The sequence below is a fragment of the Phaseolus vulgaris genome, chromosome 9 (assembly GCF_000499845.2).
Source record: "Phaseolus vulgaris cultivar G19833 chromosome 9, P. vulgaris v2.0, whole genome shotgun sequence".
Lineage (NCBI taxonomy): Eukaryota > Viridiplantae > Streptophyta > Magnoliopsida > Fabales > Fabaceae > Phaseolus > Phaseolus vulgaris.
Genome location: NC_023751.2, coordinates 31,391,521 through 31,414,227, shown reverse-complemented (window position 1 = coordinate 31,414,227; position 22,707 = coordinate 31,391,521). Strand labels below are relative to the sequence as shown.

Sequence of the window (22,707 nt, the reverse complement as noted above, 5' to 3'; positions counted from 1 at the left end):
GTTTTCTTAAGTGAAATATTTTCTAAATTACGTACATTTGTTGTATTTAAGGAATTGCAGAAGGAATTTCACAGGATTATTACGTCTCTGTTCCGGATATATGTAGTAGCAAATACGATTTTTTTTTTCTGGATTCACAGTGGAAAGGAATTTGGTAGACTATATGTATCTCAACAGGTACTTGAGAAGTAGGATGTACCTTTCTAGAAAATAGGGAAAACTTTAAGAAACAAAAATAATTTACTATCATAGCTTACAAACGTGGTATAATGCAATTCAACTAGACACGGACGCTTTTGTGGTCTCGTCATGCCATATCATATCTAGAAAATAATTGTAAGGATGAGTCTCATCCTTAGTACTAATCGTTTACTATTAATCCTTCTTGGTACAACTAGCTTTAAAAAGGTGAGTAGTTAGAATAAAATATTAAACTTTATTTTCAGCATATTAGACTACACCATATTGAATCAAGCAAAAAAAAAAACATAATGTTTCACTAAATACAAAAGTTGTGTTGAATTCTCTTTTAAACAATTAAGTTAGGAGATTTCACCAATCAATTGAATGATTAGAAAGCAAGTACGTAACTTTTAATTACAAATGAGTACACGAATTATTTTTTATTTCCACGAATGTATTAACCACTTCTTGTTAACTTTCTTAATCTCCATCAAAGATTAAAAACTATGAGTGAACTTTAATGTTTATCTTCAACACACTTGATTCATAAAATTTTTATTTAATTCTTCCATGTGCCCTTGCAATTTTTCTGCTTAAGGAAATAATTCAAATTGATTTGTATGTGATAATTAATTGTGATTAGGTATGACAATGCGAGTTTTGGTATGTCTCATATTTGGCTCATAAAAAGCGGATTAACGTGCTATCTTTCATCATCACAAAGAAAAATACAAATAATCTCTTTAGTAGTGATGTAAACCTTAGAAGGTTGGAAGGATCTTGATGAATGAAAAAGTTGTTTGAAAACTCAAAACTCAAAAAAAGTGTAACAATAATGGTAAAAGTATGAAGAACATGGATAGTAGCATGAGACATGTTTCAAACAATTAAGAAAGCAATACCAAATTGTAAAATGAAATAGAAAAGGGGTTGAAAAATAAAGTAAATAGATAAAATATACCTTCAAGAAAAATTCCAAAGGATAAATGCCTTTCAAAGATGACTCACAAGGATAAGACCAAAGCAGGGGAAAATAACTCTTAAGTTCTATTTATAAAAGGAATTCCATAACTTAAAATGTGAAAGAGACACTTTCATGTGAATTAAAAGTTTAGAATCTTAAGTAGATTAGATTAATTAAAAAGATTAACTATTTCTATTATTAGTTAACTTTTAACTAAACAAGACAATGAGTGACTTCTTAAATTAAGAAAAAGACACAAATTTTTTCTTGATGTTAAGAGTTAATTGTAGAATCACAAGAGTTACTCAAAATACAAAAATGATGTAGACATGATTGAAAATTCAAAGAGTTTCAACCATCACATGTAATTTGAAAATAACATGTATTGACCCAAAACTTTTTCATTGTCTCGTGATGAAATCATTCATTATATCTTGAGATCGATTATTTGATTATAAAATATTATGTGAATCAATAAATATTTTATAATTTAAATGTTTATAAAATCAAGTATTTATCTATTTTTTTTTAATTTCTTAAACATTCTTATTCTTATTGTGAATTTCCTTTAAAAATTATTATTTTTTCTTTATTTTTTTTATCATATTACATATATATATATATATTACTTTTCTTTTTGTGAGCAAGTTCTTCCTTTTCCGACGATGTGTTCCTAGATTTATTTTTTTAACATAAATATTTTATTTTATTAAAATAAATTGTATAAAAAAATTGGTGATATTGGCATGTTTTTGTGTTTTTAACTATTATTAATATGAAACATCAATTAACTTGTTTAATTACTAACGTTTATTAACAAATAATTGATTAACCTCCTTTTTAGTGGTATGTTGCCTCCCACTACATTTTTCAACTCTTAAGTCACCAGGAATGCTATATAACTAATTGTTTGCATAACTTAACATGTGCTTTCATAGCTCAGTTGGTTAGAGCACCTGTTTAGTAAGCGGGAGGTCTTGAGTTCGACTCTCAATGAAAGCATTTGTTAATTTTTGCATTTTATGCCCAACTATTTTGGGTATCTGACTATCACAATTACCCAGGAATCTCTTCACGCACCAACACCACGTTTATACTTTGATGAATATGTTTTCATCATTTTTTTTTCTTATGGTTATCTGTTTTTACTTTTTTTCACTATTTATGTTTTTGACATTTGTGATTTATTGTCATTTATAATATGTTCATATGTTAATTCTATTGTTTATGATAAATATTTAAATCTATTGCCAATTCCCTATATTATTGTTAATATGTAGATATTTGTTTACCATATGTTATAGCACCACTTATACTAAATTTTCCAAATTTGGATGGCATATTGACAATGGAAACCAAAGTAAAGTTCCAAACGATGAACCTGTTAGATGAGGTGTGTTGTCTTCTAATTTTGTTTGGATTTCAGATTACCATTATAGAAAAAGTAACATGTTTTTCCTTTTGAAAATGATCATGGTTTAGTTGATCGTGCTTTTGCCATCGAGTTCGGGTCTGAATTTGGTCCAACTTGGTTTTTGGTGGATAACGAAGGGCATAGACATATTGTTAAGTATAATATGGACATGTATGTTCCTGAGATCATTAGAGGATGGTCTCAATTTCGCGAATTTTATGGCCTTCATGGCAATCATTTTGTATATTTTGATTATGTAGGAAATAACAGTTTTAAGATTACTTTGTTTTAGGGAAGATCGTCTTCTTCAACCGTGAATAAATTTTATGATCATATCGAGAGTCGTTGCCCTCTCATTAATGGTTCGTATCTTCATTTCACTATCACACTATCTGTGTCAATCAAGTTTATTTTACTGCATCATTTCTTAAGTTTTATTTTACTTTATATTACTTGATTACTGTGTTTATACACATGTTACTTGGCTTTTAGGATCTTCCTATTTCTTTTGCCCTATTTCATTCAGAAAAGCAGGCTAAAGTATACTGTCCTTCATGGACATAAGAGTGAAGTTAAGTGCAAAATCCTGGTATGGCCACTTCCAAAAGCTTCTGTTAATGTTACTTTTATTTCATTACAAGTTATGTTTTGTTTCATTATTACATGTTATGTGTTTGATTTTTTTTTTCAAGTTTATTTAATTTAACCATAATAGGAATAATTTAACCGAATAGTGTTCTAATTTGTCTCAGAATTGGAAATTCGAATTTGAATATTTTATAATGCAGTATTGTATAAAGCCCAATTTGAATATATTGCATGTCAGAATTGGAAAGTCCACTTTGAATATTGTATGTCAAACCAATAACTAGCTTCAAATAACAAAGACACAGAAGAGTATTTGCATGCAAAAATGTTAAGGACATACCAAATATACAAATCGAGAATACTGAGCAAACAAGATCGACAATGTTTGTGAATGTTGTTTTCCTTCTCAATAGCAATAGCCTGTTCATACAAGGAGAACACATCCTCCATTTTTCTCTGTAATATCAATATCAATGAATAGAAAAGCTGTAAACAAATCAACCTAAAATCAAGTCAAATGTAAAAACACTTAGACAAGCCAACATACCAATCTGTGTTCCATATTTGCAATCATATCTATAGAATTTGCCAAAGTCAAGTTCTTCAGAGGTATCATTTTGGATGAATCAAAGTATCTTATCTCTATTATTTGTTATTAGTCTAGATTTTTTATATTTCTTACATGTTATTTTTTTTATTATATAGACAACATCTATGTTCAGAACTGGATTGATTGCACAAAGTGGAATATAATGTATTGATTGAAGAAGCATTACTGTTGAAAAAGAGGTACTTTAAAAAATATCATTATTTGATATTGGTGAAAAGATTTTTTTAATGGATTCTAATTTTGTTTTAATGGTAAAGGATGTTAGAAACAATGGACTCTCCATCCCAGGACACACCCAACTGTGTGAATCTTCAAAGCAAACTTCTGAAGATGAGTTTCTTCAGACCACCGCCAGGAACACCATAGCAAGGTTGAAGGATTGTAGAGAAGTAAACGTCATTATATATTTAAAATTCTTATTTGTCTTTTGTTTCCACTTATTTTTTACATTTTATTGAAATAGGTCAACACATTCATAGTTCCTGCAACTATAAAACATGTTGTGGATGATGATGATTGGTGGTATATTGCCTGCATCTGTAATAAGGCAGTTTACCCCGACTCCAAAATGTTTTTTTTTTTGTGAAAAATGCAATAAACATGTAATGAAGGTCAAGTACACATTTTGAAATATGTGTTATTGATTTATTCTCGAATATTTATTATAGTACAGTACTAATGTGTTGCTTTGAACATATTGTATTTGTATGACAGGTATAAAGTGCAACTTCGTGTGATCGATGACACTGATTCTACAACCTTCATGCTTTTTGACACAGAAGCAAGTTCGCTGCTGAGTAAATCATGTGTTGAAATGTTTGAAAGTCATGATAAGGTTATTGTTGCACACCTTTAGATGTGAATTATATATATATATATAATTCAAAAATATATATATAAATTTATATATATATATATATATAACCTGTGCATTGATTAATTTGAATTTCATTTTTATTTTAGAACGAAAATCTTCCAAATGAATTTGCAGAAATATTGGAGAAAAATGTTTTGTTTAAGGTTAATTCAAAAATGGATAAAGGCTTCAGGTTTGAGCAAACCTTTAGAGTGAAAAAAAAATTGTGTGGATGAAGACATCATTCAACGTTTCATCAATGACAATAATAGTTCATTGGTAAGTTATGTTTTACTGTACAATGTCTGTAATATAAAATGTTTGTTATGTACTGATTTGTTTAAATCCTCATTTATTTGATAAGGAGATATATGACCAAGATGGAAAAAAAAGAAAAGGAAAGCTAGCATTAACTGATGCTTTCTATGAGAACATCACAGAGGTATAAATAAATTCTAATAGACAATAGCATTAGTTGAAAACATTTGTTATGAACGTGTGTATTGAAACAATATTTGTTGACAACGTTTGGGAGTGAATGCAATGAGTCGCAATCTCAAATTATGGATTTGAGTAATGACAGTGTTACAGTGACTTCATTCTTATTTAAACATGTATAATTCATTTGAGATTTGATTATTAATGTGAATAATCAAATGTGTTGTTTGTATCTTTCAAATGTGTTATGTCGTGCATAACTTTAACCGTGTAATGGATTTATTAATAGGTTGTAATAAATGAAATTTCAAGCGTAGTATTGGATTTGAGCTCAAATATTCTTTCTTTGGTGACATTACGATGAATAGATTGCCCAACTGTTGCTAAACTTTATTGATATTTGTGAATACAATTACACAAAAGAATTTGCATTAAGCCTTATGAATTTTGTGAATGAAAGTTATGACATTCAAATTCAAGTCAGCTAAGATGCAATTTTGTAAGAGTTGTTGAATTTTGACATTAATATCATGTTCAAAAGCTTCCAATAATTCTGAAAACAAATTGCATAAAAAACCATCTCCTTTTATTATTTTGTATAAATTTAGTATCTTTGTTATATTGTATAAATTTTTGTACTTACAAATGGTATGAGATTATTGTATTAGGAGAAAGTATATATGTTGTAAAATTTATTATTATTAAAACATTTCAATTTAAGGTCGTATAAAATTATTTATATAAGACACTTTAATATAATATATCTCTATGCATCTTTATTGCAACAAAAAAGTTAAAATATATACCTACATAAATTACAATTATTTAATTATTTATTAATATATTAATAATATTTCATAAATACAATCTTTCCCATTTTCATAGATAAAATCTTTCTCGAGCAAGTCACGGTTAATAACCTAGTATCTCCACAACCAAAACTTAATAGAATTTAACTATTTTTTTTAAATAAGGGTGTTTTTAGAATTAAATAAGTTACTGGGGTGCACAAGAAGGTATAGAGGTGCAGTAAGAAGCAGCCCTTAGCAGGGGCACCCCAGGCCTAGGCCCGTTAGCATCTAATTTTCCCGCCACATATAGATGTTGATCTTCCCGCCACTGCACTACTCTCACACATCAATCGGAGATTCCTTCCTTTCCCATTTCGCAAATTCAATTCTTCGTTCCACTTCACAATTTCGGTCGCTAAGCAAATGATCCCACAACAAGAACCCGATTTCAATCTCAATCACCTCAAGCTATATTACGGTTTGTTACTTTCGCTTCCCGTTTTTTCTTTTCATTTAATCTCCGTATCAAAGTATCATAATTTGTATTTTTTCGTACTGGGTTTGACCTCTTCAACGTTTTATCTTCTTGTTTCCTCAGGAAAGCTGTTTCCTTTTGCTGATTTAGTCAGATGGGTGTCTTATGGCAACGGTAATATCGCCAAATGCTTGCTTCTGACGAGTGTAGAATGACGGCACATTCTTAATTCTAAGCTCAAGAGTTACATGTGTTTATAGTCCTACAAATAAATGGATATCTGTTTTTAATCCATCTAAAATAATAGTCTCGTTTTTGTTCCGCAGTTATAGAAATATGTTAGGTTTTGTTGTCCTTGTTCTTTTCTAAAATCCGACTCTTTTTGCTTTTTCATTTGTGGAAATAGGATCCCACATGACACGTTTGGTAATTTTCATAAATGGACAAAGTGAACATCTCCTAATTTAGTGCCCTCAAGACATGATTCACTTTAGTTTTAAGTTATGTTTTTATATTTTTGTTTGTAGATGGGAAGCACCCAGGTTGTGATCAGTCCTACTTGGGGCGAAGAGAGTTTTCCTTCACTTTGGAGAATGATATTTATCTGCGTTTCCAATCTTTCAACAATACCCTTGAGCTCGAAAATTCAGTCAAAGAGAAGTCCCCTGTTAAGATAGATATTGGACCTGTCTACTCTGTTGATGTAATATGTCCCCCCTTCTTGTTATGCAACAAGTTCTTATAATTCATGCAAGAATTATGATGACGTTTTTTTTCTTCATTAATCTTTTTGTGATGATAGCTTTTATTCACTCACCTATTCTGTTCCTTGTATTTTATTTGGTTTAGCCTGCAAAAAGGTATGCCTATGCACAGGGTGAAAATAACGTCTTTGCCCCAGTTGAGAGAGAGTTGATTTTTGATATAGTAAGAATTTTCTTTCAGTCTCCAAGTGAAGCCTTTAGCTATTGTGGCCTCCTTCACGTTTGACACCCTTTATATTTTTTGGGTTTCTGTAGGATATGACAGACTATGATGATGTTAGATACTGCTGCTCAGGTGCTGATGTTTGTTTGGTTTGCTGGCCGTTGATGACTATAGCAATCAAAGTGATTGATACTGCCTTAAGAGGTACTAGTTTGCATCTTATTTCATATTAGAGAGACAGTGCAATTTTGGCATATACATTCATTGCATTGAAATAATAAGATAGCAGTACATATCTTAACATAGAAAGACCATGGGAGTGGGTGGAAATCCTACCAAATAACTAAAGTTTGCCTCATAATCACCAGGTGACTTTACTGGATGTGGTCATCCCTAATCATAATAGGTTTCTTTTTGCCGAAGAAGGAAGTGACAAGATTTCTACTTGAAAATTTATGGGTAGTTGTAGTCTAGATTATGTCTTGCACATTTCGTTATTGCTGGGGAATATATGGCTTCAACAGTGCCTGATATACCTTGTTAGAGGAGACTCGGTGCTTAATTAAGTTATTCCGTGATATTTCCTATTATTTGATGTTAATTACACAGATTGCATGTTATGAGGTTCATCCAGCATCTCTTTAGTATTGTTCTCATACCACTTCTGATCTTTCATTGTGGTAATCGTATCAAAGATTGCGATTTTCATTTCCTGATTCTTGTTGTCCTTCAGGTTCAGATCCTTGTTATATGAAAATAGTTAAAATACTATGGGGGAGGGGATATAGAATATCCAACATGCATTAAATTTATATACACTAGCTTTGTATGCGGCAACATGAAGTGGGTGTTATTTGGGTGCGTGTGCTCTTGTTGTAACTTTTGTGTTGACTTTGCTTTGGGGCTACTGTTTCAGATGACTTTGGTTTCAAACACGTTCTATGGGTATACAGTGGACGCAGAGGTGTTCATTGCTGGGTCTGTGACAGGAAGGCAAGAAGGTGAGACACTAAGCAATAAAAAGTTATCCTTTGTCTACTTCTGACCGTACACAGTCATAAATTCAAATACCACGTTTACTCATACAGGTTGTCTAATGAGCAGAGAGGTGCTATTGCTGACTATTTTCGAGTGTACAAGGTAAGTATACTGATGACAAGTGTGTTTTGAGTACACGTGGAGTGTTTGTTGATTTCGTATTCTCTCCAGGGCAATGAAAATAGTCATAAGAAGGTTTCTTTGACGGGTGCTGCCCTTCATCCTTTCTTGGCGTAAGTCTTAATGCGGATGATTAACTTTCCGAACCAGATCTCTTATTTCATATCCTAACCTGTATTTTATTATTCCAGGACATCATACACTAATGTTCTCAAGGACTATTTCGAGAAAAATCTGCTTACCGGACAAAATTTACTTGCTACTGAGGAGAGATATGAGAAGATCCTAAACATGATTCCTGATGAATGTACTTTTTTTTTCATGTCCTTCATATGAACATTGTTACTTCATTTCCTGTTATTATCTTATGCGATACACGGTTTACCTCTTGCAGCTATTGCTTCTGAACTTAGGGGAAGATGGCAAGATAGTAGGCGGTCTTCTAGTGCAAAAGAAGACATCAATGTTGTTCGATGGGAACAATTCAAACAGGTGCTGCAATCTGGAAAACATAAGGTATGTAAGCTTCCTTTTAGGAAATGCAGTCTGCTCTCTGCAATATTTGTTCGAACATTTTGATTGTAAATTGTATGCAATAATGTGGAATTTGCTAGAACTAGCATGATTTGTTGTTTCCATTTATTATTAATGTTTTGCTAATACTTTTTGAAGGCACAAGGGCTGCGCCGATGTGTTGAAGAGATTGTGTTCTCCTTTACATATCCCAGGCTAGATATGGAGGTTTGTCGATCAACTGCTTCCCTTTTTCCTATATTCTGTTATTTTTCATATTAGTACCGTTTCTGTAGTCGAAGTGCCGGCAATGTCTATATTACCAATAACACCTTTTGGCTAATTTTAAGTTCAGTCTTAATTTTTGTTCATTATGAATGTTTATGTAATAGGTTTCTAAACATATGAATCACTTGCTTAAAGCACCATTCTGTGTACATCCTAAAACAGGTCAGTATCTAAAATGCCCAACTTTTATTGACATAATAAGTTGAATTTTTTATTTGAGGCTTGAGAGTTCACCGATGACATTATAATCATATGGTTTTGTCTTGTGATTTTTAAAAGGAAATTTTGAACTATAAAGTTTTCTGCCTGTATAAATTGCTTGATACATTCACTAGCTTATTTAATTGTTTAGCATTGCATGGTATTCTTCTTTGTTCTAGGTCGTGTTTGTGTTCCTATTGATCCAAATCGGTGTGACGAATTTGATCCTACTACAGTACCCACCCTTTCACAGGTAAACATATTCTGCAATGACAATTTTATGACCTGCATTCAAGGGAGGGGAAAGCTTTCCACTGGTTCAGTTATTTGCGTAGTTTTCGTTAGGGATGTTCCTATTTATTACTTAGAGAGTATTTGGAACATGCATAATGAAACTTGCTCTCTTGTCCAACACATTCTCATGTGGAAAAGGGAAATATCACCTTTTGACATGGCTAAAGTGGGGGGTATAAAGTATGCCTGTATTCCACCGTTGCATTTGTAGTTTTGTACCATAAAAAAACTTTCTGAACACTGTGTCTGAATCTTGCTTGATTTTGTGAGTTGTGAGTTTGCAGCTGATAGAGGAGCTTAATTACGAGGGCTCAATATCTGATATTGATGGTGGTAAGTTAATTTTATACTCAAACAATCAAAATTTCCTTTTTGTAAAATCTTCACATTGCCATCACCACGTGTCTTGGACTCTTCGAGTTCAGGTTATGTACATTTATATGTTCCCTCCCTCTAATGCTAATTGCAACCTGGAGTCCAGTACAAGTGAAAGTGGTCTAATACCTTGTTTGATAGCAGAATTGAATAGAACTTCGATTGGAAATGCCATTACGCTCTTCAGATCGTCATTCTTACAGCCTTTACTAAAAGCCTGCAAGGTATATTTTTACTACTGCACTGAACTGCATTCAGTAAACCTCAGGAACGTGACTCATTTTCTGTTTTTCATTTATACGCATTTTTTGTGGCATTGCAACTCAAATTCATCAGAACATTGGTGTTGATGCTGTTAATCTTAATAACTTCACACCCTATTATTACAGATTCAGCATTCAAGTATATGTATCTTAACTACTTTAAATAACGAACATTGCAGGAAGAGATAGAAAATTCGTATAACTTAAAGTTGCAGCAGTCAAAGAATTCTCTTGGTTGGTAGAGCCAAGTATGCTTGATTGGTTAGATAGAGTTGTCAAGAGGTCATATTAGTGGACACAATCAGAAGATGAAATGTTGGTGGTAATTATAAAGAAGCATTTTAACTCCTTTATTTTTTCTACAACTACAACAGTTCTTTCTGCTTCTGGTGAGAGAAAGGCAATTTATTTGAACCTATGTCTTGTGTTACTAAGTGGGCAGATGGCAAAGTCTCTCACAAGGACTTTATATGTAATTACCAATAACATAATTCCTTTAACAATATATGTATTGATTTATTTAGTTTATTGTCACTAATAACATAATCTCTAATGTAATTACTTGAACAAATCTAATACCTTGATATTATTTACATTTATTATAAACAATTTTACTATAAAAGATGCTTTCAATTAAAAAAATAATAAAATAGTTTTAAATATTATTTAATATAGAGTGAACTATAAATAACTTAGAAAATTATAAAACTTACAAAATTAAATGAGTGTGAAATAAATAACTACTTTCAAGAGGGAAAGAACTTAGAAAAACAAAAGATGAAGCGTAAACAACCTTAGATATAAAGAGGAAAATTTTGCAAGAGATGTCGATCATTTTATAGACATTTTGAAAGAATTTTAATAGTAAAGACAAAGGAGTAGATTTTGATTTGTTTTAATAAAAATCTCACTAGAGAATGTAAGAGGAGTTTACTGTATTGTTGCTGTGTTGTGAATTGAGCATCAATTTCACTATGTTGTAAAATTTTATGAACTTATCAGTACCACATACAAGCAGAATTAGAATGGACTAAAAGATTCTGAATTCCACTATGTTGTAAAATTTTAGAAATTTTGTCCAGCTTATATTTGACAGCCATTTTAATACAGGTTGGTCATACATTACTCTTGAACCTAGTTCTTTTTTGGAGTGTCAAGAAACATGTTATTTATGAGCTAAATTGTTTGGAAAGAAAAAGTGACTCTAAGCTGTTAAGTTATATTAGCTGTTATTTACAAAGAAAATGTTTTCGCTTGAATAGTTGACTATTTTTTCATGCACTGACTTATATGAGCCTTAAATGATAAAGATGGTAATAATCAAAGTTAACATTTAAGATAAGAAGAGCCACAACTCTGACAAGTAAATGAAATGTGTTTCTTTACAAAGATATTTTATTTGATGCACCTCAGTAAATTTGCCATCCATATTCTGTGGACTGTAAAGGAGTGTTATTATACCTTCTGTCATACTGCAACAAAAAATATATACAGTTCCAAAGTAAAATTATTGGAAGACTACAAAACAACTTATAACTAAACAACAAGCAGGTTCCAGCACCAAGGGCTGCATGGTTTGAAATTTCAACAGAACTTTCTTTCAGAGTCCTCTGATCATGCTCACGAATCAGCAGAAGGGCTATTACCGGACAAAATCATTATTAGACTTAATTAGACTTAATTAGACTTAATTACAGGAATATAATCACTTCCCCAATCTCTTGGAAAACCCAGAAACAACAAAGGGTTTCTGTCTTCTGAGGCTGAATATCGATCAATGGCTAAGACCACCCGAGAATTAAAGTGGATTAAAGACATTCTCGCTTCTCTACATGTTCCTCATCCTGACCCAATTCGTCTTTATTGTGATAGTCAAGCAACACAACACATTGAAGTTGACTGCCACTTTGTTCGAGATGAAATCATTCACAAGCGCCTTCTTCCATCCTATGTGCCCACACATACACAACTAGCTGACCTTTTCACCAAAGCTCTCGGTGCTAAAAAGTTTGGAGCCATCTTGATCAAGTTGGGCATTCAAGACTTACATGCTCCAACTTGAGGGGGAATATTACCGAACAAAATCATTATTAGACTTAATTAGATTTAATTACAGGAATATAATCACTATTAATGAGTCTATAATTAGACTTAATTATAGGAATATAATAACTATTAATGGGTCTATAATTAGTCTTAATTACAGATGTTATGTTAGGAAAAGAATCTGTAAGGTTCTGTACGGTTCTAATACTATGGTTATATATATGTATCATTGCTATAGATGAAAGACAGATTGAATAAAACAGAAAATATTCGGGCTTTTCATCTTAATGTCAGATTCATGCTCTGCTGCAAATGCTAAAGTTGACAAGAGTGACTTTTGACCTGAGTTTGATGCATGCTTATGATAACCAGATTTTAGGTGTTCAGAAGACTGGATTGAAACAAAAGGCCTTGGTGTCGCTGAGGTTTTATCTGGAAATTTTGATTTCATTCTGAGACAGAATGATTTTTTCCTAAAATCTCATTTAAGAATATATCAGTCACTGATACACTTTGTTTTGTCCTGTGTTATGAGAAGAATTAACCTGCTCAGGCAAACCAAAATTGAGTAACTGAGGTAACTTGAGACCATTTTCTGTACTCACATTGGCACGAATATGACTTTTGAAGTCACAGACAGAGCTGTTGCCAAAAAGAAAGAAAGTTTACTCCCTTTGGTGTCACAGATGGCAATTTCTTAGCAATCTCCATCTTGTTTTGAGTTTTTTCAAATGCCAAAAATTCTAAAGTTGATTGTTATGTTAATTTTTACTACTAATAATTTCTGCAATTATATCTTTAATACACTTGAAAGAGTAACTTGCTAGGACTATGATCAATTTCTAAATTGGTGTTTTTTCATTTTTTTATTGATCTTTGTAAAAAGAACCTATGTAAAATGATTGTACAAATACAATTTTAATGGAACAAATTTCCAATTATGAGTGTTAGGGTGAGATAAATTCGCCTCAAGACTTGAGCAAAGACTGAAGTACGAAACATGAAAATCAAGAGGATCTGAAAGATCTGGTGGCAAACTTAAGAAATATGTAGTGCCCCAAGAAAGTGTTGGCTCAAGATTTTTTTGAAGAAAATGATGAAGCAGTTATTGGATTAAAAAGGATCGAGAAACGATTATAATGCAATTGTTGATTAGAAGAAAAAAATGTGGCACTGCTAACTATTTAGAATCCATTTTTCACTTCAAACAATTATTATATAAGAATCCATTTTCCACCTAATTAAAATAATGAGTTAAGAGAAAGTTTAAGTTCAGCACCTGCAACCATAATTAATATCAAACTTTGCTTATTAGTTAAAATATAATAATGTTTTTCAAACATGATAATCTCTCCAACTTCTTTAGCTAATTTTTGACGTAAGTAATGAATATTAGAAAAGCAGAAAAGTAGCTTTATCCAACAATAATGTAATTATTTCCGTTGCATTTTGAAAGAAGTGGGTCATTTCATTGATTAATTATTAGGGTGCATATATACAAGAAAAGGATAAGTACTGTATGTTTTGTACGTGCATGTTTGGCTATAAACAACTAAATTGAATCCACGAATATGTTTAAGGAAGTTCTATAAGAATTTTAATATAAAAAAATCAGTTTTTAGAAATAAAAAGTAGTTTATACATAAATTATAAAATAGACCTTGAAGAAAATGATAATAATTCTTATGAAAAATAAATTATTTAATTTTTTTATTGCTATTCCATAAAAATGTTTATTAAGAAGTTTTGTTCAAACACGTATAATTTCTGGTAAAGAGACTTTGAAGTTGATAAAATATGAATACCTAGGTAGACTAATTATAGGTACTTGGTGAAGAAGAAGTGTCGTAAACTTTTTGGCTTTGCTATGTTACCATTCCCTAATGAATAGAAATGGATGTTGGGAAGAAAGTGGATATTGAGGATTAAATAAATTTCAGGTACTCCATCACTTTTATTATAAATAGAATAGAGATAGATAAAAGAAAGAAAAAACATAAAGATAAAAATATAAGAATAATATCTTTTCTATTCATTGAAATTAGAACTAATGATCTGAACATATACCAGCAGTATATTCATTCTAGGTCTAGGTAAATAAAAAGAATGAAAAACAAAGACTCAATCAATAAACACTAGAATCATAATAGACAAATAAAAGTTATACACCTCTATAAAAAAAAAAAACTAAAAATTAGAAAAGACATAATTAATATTATCCTCTATAACTCTTGTATTCATATCATTTAATATGTTTTAGAATATAATATTTAAAAAAAAATATTTGTTTTTTATCATATGGTGGTGTATTATGTCAATACTACACCGAATTATTTTTAATACAAATCATTACTTAAGACTACATATTTTGTGATAATTTAATAAATACATAATGTTTTTATAAGGATAAAGTCATATTCACTCTATCAATGAGGATATGTCTTCTTCCTCAACTTGATTGGCAAGAGAAAGTGTCCATCAAAATGTTCCCACACTCATGTTAAATAAGTTAATAAATACATAATAAATAAATAGTGCATATTTTAAAATTTTCATCTATTTACAACATTTTAAGAAAAATTATCTCTTAACATCGTTATTCATTAAATACATATATTTAATAATTGATTTTTTTAATAAAGTATTATATACCAATAATAATATACATAGTTGTAGAGCGAATGTAAAAAAGGAATAGTTGTGTAAATGTATTATGATTCATATTTTAATGGATTTTTACTTGTAAGTTCCTTGGTCTTGCGTTCAACTTGGAATTAATATTTGATTAACGTACAATAACTTGATTGGCGTAGACTCAATGAATGTTTGGGGTATGCATCTTTGTATGGAGTTGAAGTCCTTTGGATTTATCCACACACTACCCACGCACTTAAATTCTTACATGCATGTAAAAAGTTTGAAGAAAAATCATTTCTTCGATTAAGGTCTTCTCAACATTATTTGTACAATGACCCTAAACTTAAGGAGGGATGAGTGATGAAGAGTTATGACAATAATTCATTGGACATGCTTAGGCATCATGTTTCATGATGGTGGACGAGGCATAACATTTTTGGAAAAAGAGAAATTGCAGAATGATTTTTATACTAGTTTGAGTCAACTCAATTCTACATCTAATATCAATCTAATCAATCTTAAAGAGATTATTTTCACTATTTTGCAAACTCATATTATAACCACACTTCACAAACGACATATGTAATCACATAAGATGTGGAACTTAAACTCTTAAAAACTCTTAAGAGATGTAAAAACCTACCGTAGAACAAAGACTGAAGATATCAACATCCAAAATTCCTTATTGAAGTTATTATCAAAATATATTCAACGAGAGTTTCTCAACTTCTTGAATTGTTTCTTGAAAGCATGTAATGAGTAATATCAAAAGTAAGTTACATTTCAAGAGAACACTAAAACCAATTTCTATAAAATAGCCGTAAGAAAACCTTAATGATTATGTTTAAAGGTAATTGAATATTTTGTTCTTTGTAGTATTTGAAAACACAACACAAAAAAACATAATTGATCGTTCCATCCATTAATCGATTAAATATGCAATTTTTTTTAAAAAGATAATCAATCATATAAAAAATAATTGGTTAAATGTGCTTGTAATTTTTGAAATAAGTTACAATCTAATTTATTAATACTAAAGATAATTAATTACTTCACTAATGGTAATTGATTATGTTAGGTGCTAGTTGATTAATATGTTCTAAAAAGGCTCTAAGATGACTATGTTTCTAATTCTAAGATAAATTCATGATTCACACTCATTCAATCTTGAAAGTTATAAGCAATCAATAAGTTATATTATATTATATTTGAAATAAAAATGAGTTATATTATATTTGAAATATCTAAATACCAAGTTCAATAAGTAGTTTAATATATTTCTAGCAAGAAGTTTAGCAAAAAAATTAGCTAATTGATTTATTGTATCAATGAATTTTATTTCACACTTCCTTCTTAAGACATGATCTCTAATAAAGTGGTGTTTTATCTCAATGTGTTTGGTTCTACGTTGTTGAATGAGATTTTTGGTTAAATTGTTGGCGCTAGTATTATCACACATTAATGACACCTTATTTAACTTAATATCATAGTCGGGTAGTTGTTGTTGAGCCAAAGTATTTGAGCACAATGACTACTTGTAGCAATATATTCTGCTTCTAATGTTGGAAGAGCTACACATGTTTGTTTCTTATTATGCTAAGATATAGATTGTTGCCCAACATGTGACATGTTCCACTGGTTTTCTTCTTATCAAGCTTACTCCTTACAAAATTTTAGTTTGAAAATTCACCTAAGGTTAAAGGAATATCACATGGATACCACATAACATTGATTATTCCTTTAGGTACTTTAGAATTCTTTTAGTAGCAATATAGTGAGATTCATTTGGATTTGAGTGATATCTAGCACACATACAAACATCAAACGATGTCAGGACTTCTTGTTGTTAGATAAATTAGTGATCCAATAAGACCTTGCACTTGGTAGAGTCAACAATTGCTCCTTTTCATCACAATCTAAGTAGCAATTTGTGGACATTTCTTGTACAATATTTCTCTTTCTTTATCTTTTTATATTGTTGTTAACCAATCTTTTATAAATCTTGGTTTTCAAATTAATTCCATCCAGTTTCTCAAATTGAATTAATTTTAAAAGTACTTGAAGAAAGAGAAAATATTTTTAAAACCAAATCACCCTTTCTGTTTTTCTAAGCCATATATTCTTTTCTAACCGTACATATTATTAAGCCATTTTGAATTAGGAAAATTATAAATGTAGGTTTACAAATCAAGAATACAATTAGATTGTAAGATGAATGAGACACACACGGTTAATATAGGAGAAAAAAATTAAGGTAGGTTCCTTCATGATCACTTCAATTTAGAATTTAAATCAATTTAATGAAAATCAAAATTAGTGGACATGAGCAAAGATCAAGAACCGAAAAGAAAGTCAATGTCAATAGTTACAAAACCTACAATTTTTTTTTTATTAGGAATAAGTTTTTTAATCAAATAAATTAATCCAATGAAGATGGCAGCTGGAGAGATAGCCAATTACAGACAAACAACTTTCATTGTAAGTTTGGTAATGAAAGAATGAGTTAGCACAAGTTAAAGTTTATAGTTAAAAAAAAATCAAATGAAGGTATACATAAAGTTTTAATTGATTAAATTGTTAAATGAAAAAATTAAAACATTGAGAAATGAAGATAATATCAAATTATTGAACGCCATAAGTAATTTTAATCAACTAGGTCATGAATCTAATCAATTATAACATAAGAAAGTGACATGAAGGACAATAATGGAGTGTTTTTAATTGAATAAATCAATATAAGAATCAATTAAAATTGTTACTAAACATATCAAATCAATATCATATTTAGAGATTTTGGTATGGGTAGGTTGGTGGTGTATATGGGTGAATAAGATTTTGTATTTTAGGATGTCTTTGATAGCCTTCGTGGATGGAGGGGATATGAGGTGGAAAGCTTGACAATATCACAACAATATATGCAAGAAATGGAATGGAATAAAAGACAATAGATGAATACACAAATGAAAAATGAAAAATGGAAGAAGAGTAAGGAAGGGTGAAGATATTGATATGTTACAAATCTTCTAAAATGTATTTTTCTTAGTGGGGTATAGTTATTACAACATTCAAATGTTCTCTTTACATATGTTACATGTATGAATTAACTATCCATAAGCACAAGTTCAAAGTTGAATCACAACTAGTTTTCTATTTATGACAACATAAATTTGATAATATTTGCTTAAATCAAATTAATATTAACCAACAACTTCCAAAGCCCAAATTTTTTGTTAAAGGAAAAATATGACTCCTACAACATTCGTAAAAGGTTTTGAAGGAATAATTTGTTATTGAAAAAAATCAAGAAACTTAAAATAAAGTATATTTGAATGTAATCAATTATTTATTATATTAAAAGATTGTTGCATGTTTTTGTATTTACTGTTCAAATACTTAATAAGAAAAGTTAATTTTTTTATGCATGGATACTAATCCACAAGCAACACAATATCAAGCCTATAACTCTGGAAGGATTCAAGTAATTATATTATCAAGCTCAAATGGATATTATCTTAAAAGATCATACAAACACCAATTATTTTAATTAAGACCTATATCAATGACAAAGATTCTAAAGGTTCATCATCAATCAAGAAATGCATAGCATATGCAATGTATTCAATTATTTGTCAAAAAAATTCTTTGTAATATTGTATAATGGGAGTACGATAAACCTTTATATGCTTCCTTTCATGAAGTCATTCACATGTGAGGTAAATGTTACTATATTCTCTCTTTGAGAGGAATACTTCCTTTAATCTTTTTGTGTGTTTGTAGTCAGGAGTGACCACTAAGAATACTCTAGTTCTCAATCTTACGAGAGATTGAATGGATAATCAGGAGTGACTAATGAACTTGTTTGTAATCAAAGTTTTGATCAGTGGAACCCTTTAAGAGTCTCTTAAAGGAAAATTGAAGGAAACTTGAAGAGTTGTGCGTCATTCCGTATAAGCTACTAAGTTATTGTCCTTCTAAGTTCTTATTTGTTAAACATTCTAACAATTTTGTGAGAAAAATATGTAACTCTATTCAATCCTCCTTTTAGAGCATGCATACTACTTTAAACTATATTTCTAACCAATGTTTCTTTAGACTCGACTGATCTTATAGAATTGGTATCCACTACTTCTATAAGATTTTGTTTGTTCGTAATATATTGCGTTCAAAGCTTTAATACAACTTAAATCTATCTTTCTTTGTGTTCAACGTTTCTTGTTGTCTTCATTAAATTTTTCTTGTTGATATATTATCTTGTGCTACTTGTAATCTTGTATGTGACATTCTTGGCATTATCTTTAAGACATACATTTTGACCATACATACTTACCAATTTAAACAATTTGCTACATACCAAGTAACTTTGTTAGACAACTAAAACATTATATTATTTGTTATTATCAAACTATAAATGTCTTAGGTAAGATTCCTATATATAGACTTGTGTGTTACCCTCTCTGAAATTATCTTCAAGTGTATGGATCTTTTGCAATGGTACCATCTTTGTGATTGTAACTATTAAATTTACAATGCTCATTTAAAATTAGAGTATAAACAATATATTTATCTAATTAGTTTATGAAAGATTGATTTAGTATTATGGAGGCTATAGGACTTTAGACAACCCAAATGTTTATCTCAACAATTTGATATTGTATATGACAATATTTGATATTGTATATGACAATATGTGATGGATTATACAAATCAACCCATAACTCCCTGTAAAAATGTATAGGTGAGTTGGACATTTAAGTTTGCAAGTTCACGAGGCAAAGTGTGGGTCAACCCGCTTTGTCTCACAATTATATTATTTTAGATATACCTAATATTTTTATTCATTATTTCATCAATATCATATATTTACACGTGCAAATCTAATTTTTATTTCATGATCTTTAATATTTTTTTTCATAATATACTCATTTATTTACTCATAAGAAAATAGTAAATAATTAATCTTCTAAGTTTTGTTATCTCTATATTAATCCTTTAACATAGCGTATTTATTTTTCATTTTTGTAACATACAAATTAACAATATTATCTATCTATAATCTACAATCAGAAGAGGAAAAAAAGAAATTATAAGTTGTAAAAGTGATTAATGTGGTTGGGGATTGTTTGAGTTATATAGTATTAATTAGTGATTGAGAAAGGAAGGTGGAAATAAACAGAATTGAATGCATACAGCTACTTGAGTATATTCAGAATTGAAGTGAATGGTATATTTAATTGTAGTGTGCTCCATGTTTATAAAATTGAAATGTTAAAATTGTTAGAGTTTTGAAACGTACTTGGTGGCTTCATACGAATCGACTCCGTCAAACTCGAAGCAAAATCAGCAATAATGCGAATAATTTAAGCGTTATTAGTAGTTTCTCACGGACAAGAATAATAATGAGATGCAGTGATGGAGAGAATATATTATAGCATGCGTTCCCTTATGCATTGAATTCATTTTATAAACCAAAGTTTCTTGTACATACAATAAACCAAATTCTTTTTAAATTTTAACACGACCTTTTCTAGGATTCCATGTTATGTGAAATGTGATCTAAATATTTTGATACAAAGAACTTGGCATGCTCAACAACTAAGATCCAATTTGAATCAGATATGATAGGTAAATCAATTCCAAGTTCATATGGATTAATGCTTTTCGTATAATTTCTACTCTAATCTTGTCCCACTTTCAAACAACAAAAGTATCAAAAGACATTTAAAAAAAAACTCACTAAAAAATGTAATCGTATCATATGCTTCCATTTAGGTCATTGTAATACATAGTCATGGTATGAAAACCAACTCAAATCTTAGATATGTTTTTATTTTTATTTTTTCCTTTCATTTTATCTTTCTTTTATATATATTAATGTTACTTCGACAATTATTGAAATATAATTTAAAAATTGTTTTATTTTAACAAAAAAATATTTTTCTTTTCATATATAATTTGGTGTATAAAGTTGTCAACATATCACTATATAATATGAAATTGATTTTTTTTTCTAGTTCAAACTTTAAACTTTTTTGGACACTTGTTAGTAAAAAAACTATTAGAATGTAGATGTTATAATATTATAATACCGCTGAAAAATTAGTTTTTTACCTAAAAACAACTGATAAAGACCTATTTCAATAATTTTCTTATTACAAATATTTAAGAGGTTTAAAGTTTAGACTAGGAACACATAAAAAAAATACAGATGAAAAAAAAATATATAAAAAAAAATAAAATAAATATATATATATATATTTATAATTTGAAGAGAGTGTTGTGTAGCTTACCAAATGAATGATGGAGAGAGTATTATATATGGTATATGGTCAGCTGATACGAATTAATTTTTAAATTCAAGCTGTACTTTAGTTGGAAACCCAATTTTTCTTAACATTTAAATTAAGACATTGGAAATAAATCTACTCGTATTATTGTTTTGAATGAACTTGTCGGGGTTCCAAAATTTTATGACTGCAAATTGAACCTTTTTAGTATAGTAATCACGTTTTAACATTAAAGTTAATAAATAAATAATAAAAGTAAATATAAAGATTGAGTTGAAGTTCAAAGAGACTCCCTATGCTATGGACATGTTATTATATAAACTTTTGTGAGATTATGTTTTAATATGTTATGTGATATCATTCATTATATTAGTTCATACTCAATTATTAATATAATTCAGTAATATATTATAGATAAGAGTTTGTACGATTATAGACAAGAGTTTGTACGCAAAGCTTTGTCTCTTAGAGAGATTAAATAATTGATTTTTATAATTAATTAATTTATATAATAATAATCAAGTAATAACCACACAAGTCCCTTCAAAGTTAGAATATGAGTAAAATATAAAGTGAACGATTTGGAAGGATAAGAGTACCTTAAATCAAATAACTAAGTAGTAGTAGATAAGATAAAATTTTGGTAGCAAATAATATATCAATTTAAAAACTATTTTATAAAATTTTATTAATAATAAATTTTTATGTGTAATATAATTAGGAGATAATTATTTCATAATTAGTGTAAATTATTTCATAGTGTGTATTCCATTTTCTATTTACTAGGACAAATTTAATATTTTTTGAAGTTTTGATTTGTATAACTTTAATCACCTATCACATCTGCAAATAGGTTCAAAAAGTACATTCAACCTTTTGCTTTCAACTTGGTATCAAAACTTTCGATCTTAAGAGAATCTGCTTATGTTTTTTTCTGGGCAGTCTTCATTGGTGCAACTTTTTTGTTTTGTTGATTGTTGCCCACCACTGTTGACCATCATCGTTGTTGTTTACCGTTGACCATCGGTCGTCGCCATCGAAAAAACATTCCAATAAGTTTTGTAAGCGAGATCACTACCATTACAATCAGATTTCGCCGATCTGCAAAACCCAATCGATTTTGTCTCATTGCTACCAACTCTTACAAATGTTGGATGTAAAGATAACCTCTCTTAGCCCCAATGATCTCCAAGTGTTGCAAGGCAACTATCGTCTTGATGAACGCAACTACCTTCAATAAGCCCAGTTGATTCGTACTACCCTCAAGGGAAGGAAGAAATTGAATTCCCTAAAAAGAGACCCTCCAACCAAAACCAATCCTAAATAAGAAGTTTCGGGCGATGAAAACACTATTATCATGGCCTAATTATGACATTCTATAACACCAGAGATCAACAATAAT

The 22,707-nt window shown here is 29.7% G+C and overlaps 1 protein-coding gene and 1 non-coding gene across 2 annotated transcripts; both read left to right on the top strand.

Moving 5' to 3' along the window:
- The first annotated feature begins 2,075 nt into the window (after positions 1 to 2,075).
- Positions 2,076 to 2,149, top strand: TRNAT-AGU (transfer RNA threonine (anticodon AGU)). The gene has a single exon. It is a non-coding gene; the product is annotated as a tRNA-Thr (tRNA).
- A 4,028-nt stretch (positions 2,150 to 6,177) lies between these two features.
- LOC137822522 (uncharacterized) lies at positions 6,178 to 10,861 on the top strand. The gene is made up of 16 exons (XM_068627419.1): positions 6,178 to 6,322; positions 6,443 to 6,493; positions 6,847 to 7,022; positions 7,169 to 7,246; positions 7,339 to 7,450; positions 8,163 to 8,247; positions 8,335 to 8,386; positions 8,456 to 8,517; positions 8,596 to 8,711; positions 8,799 to 8,920; positions 9,077 to 9,145; positions 9,310 to 9,367; positions 9,586 to 9,659; positions 9,985 to 10,033; positions 10,220 to 10,299; positions 10,518 to 10,861. Exons 1-16 carry the CDS (start codon positions 6,268 to 6,270, stop codon positions 10,578 to 10,580), a joined length of 1,302 nt encoding a protein of 433 aa, XP_068483520.1. The 5' UTR covers positions 6,178 to 6,267; the 3' UTR covers positions 10,581 to 10,861.
- Positions 10,862 to 22,707: the final 11,846 nt, after the last annotated feature.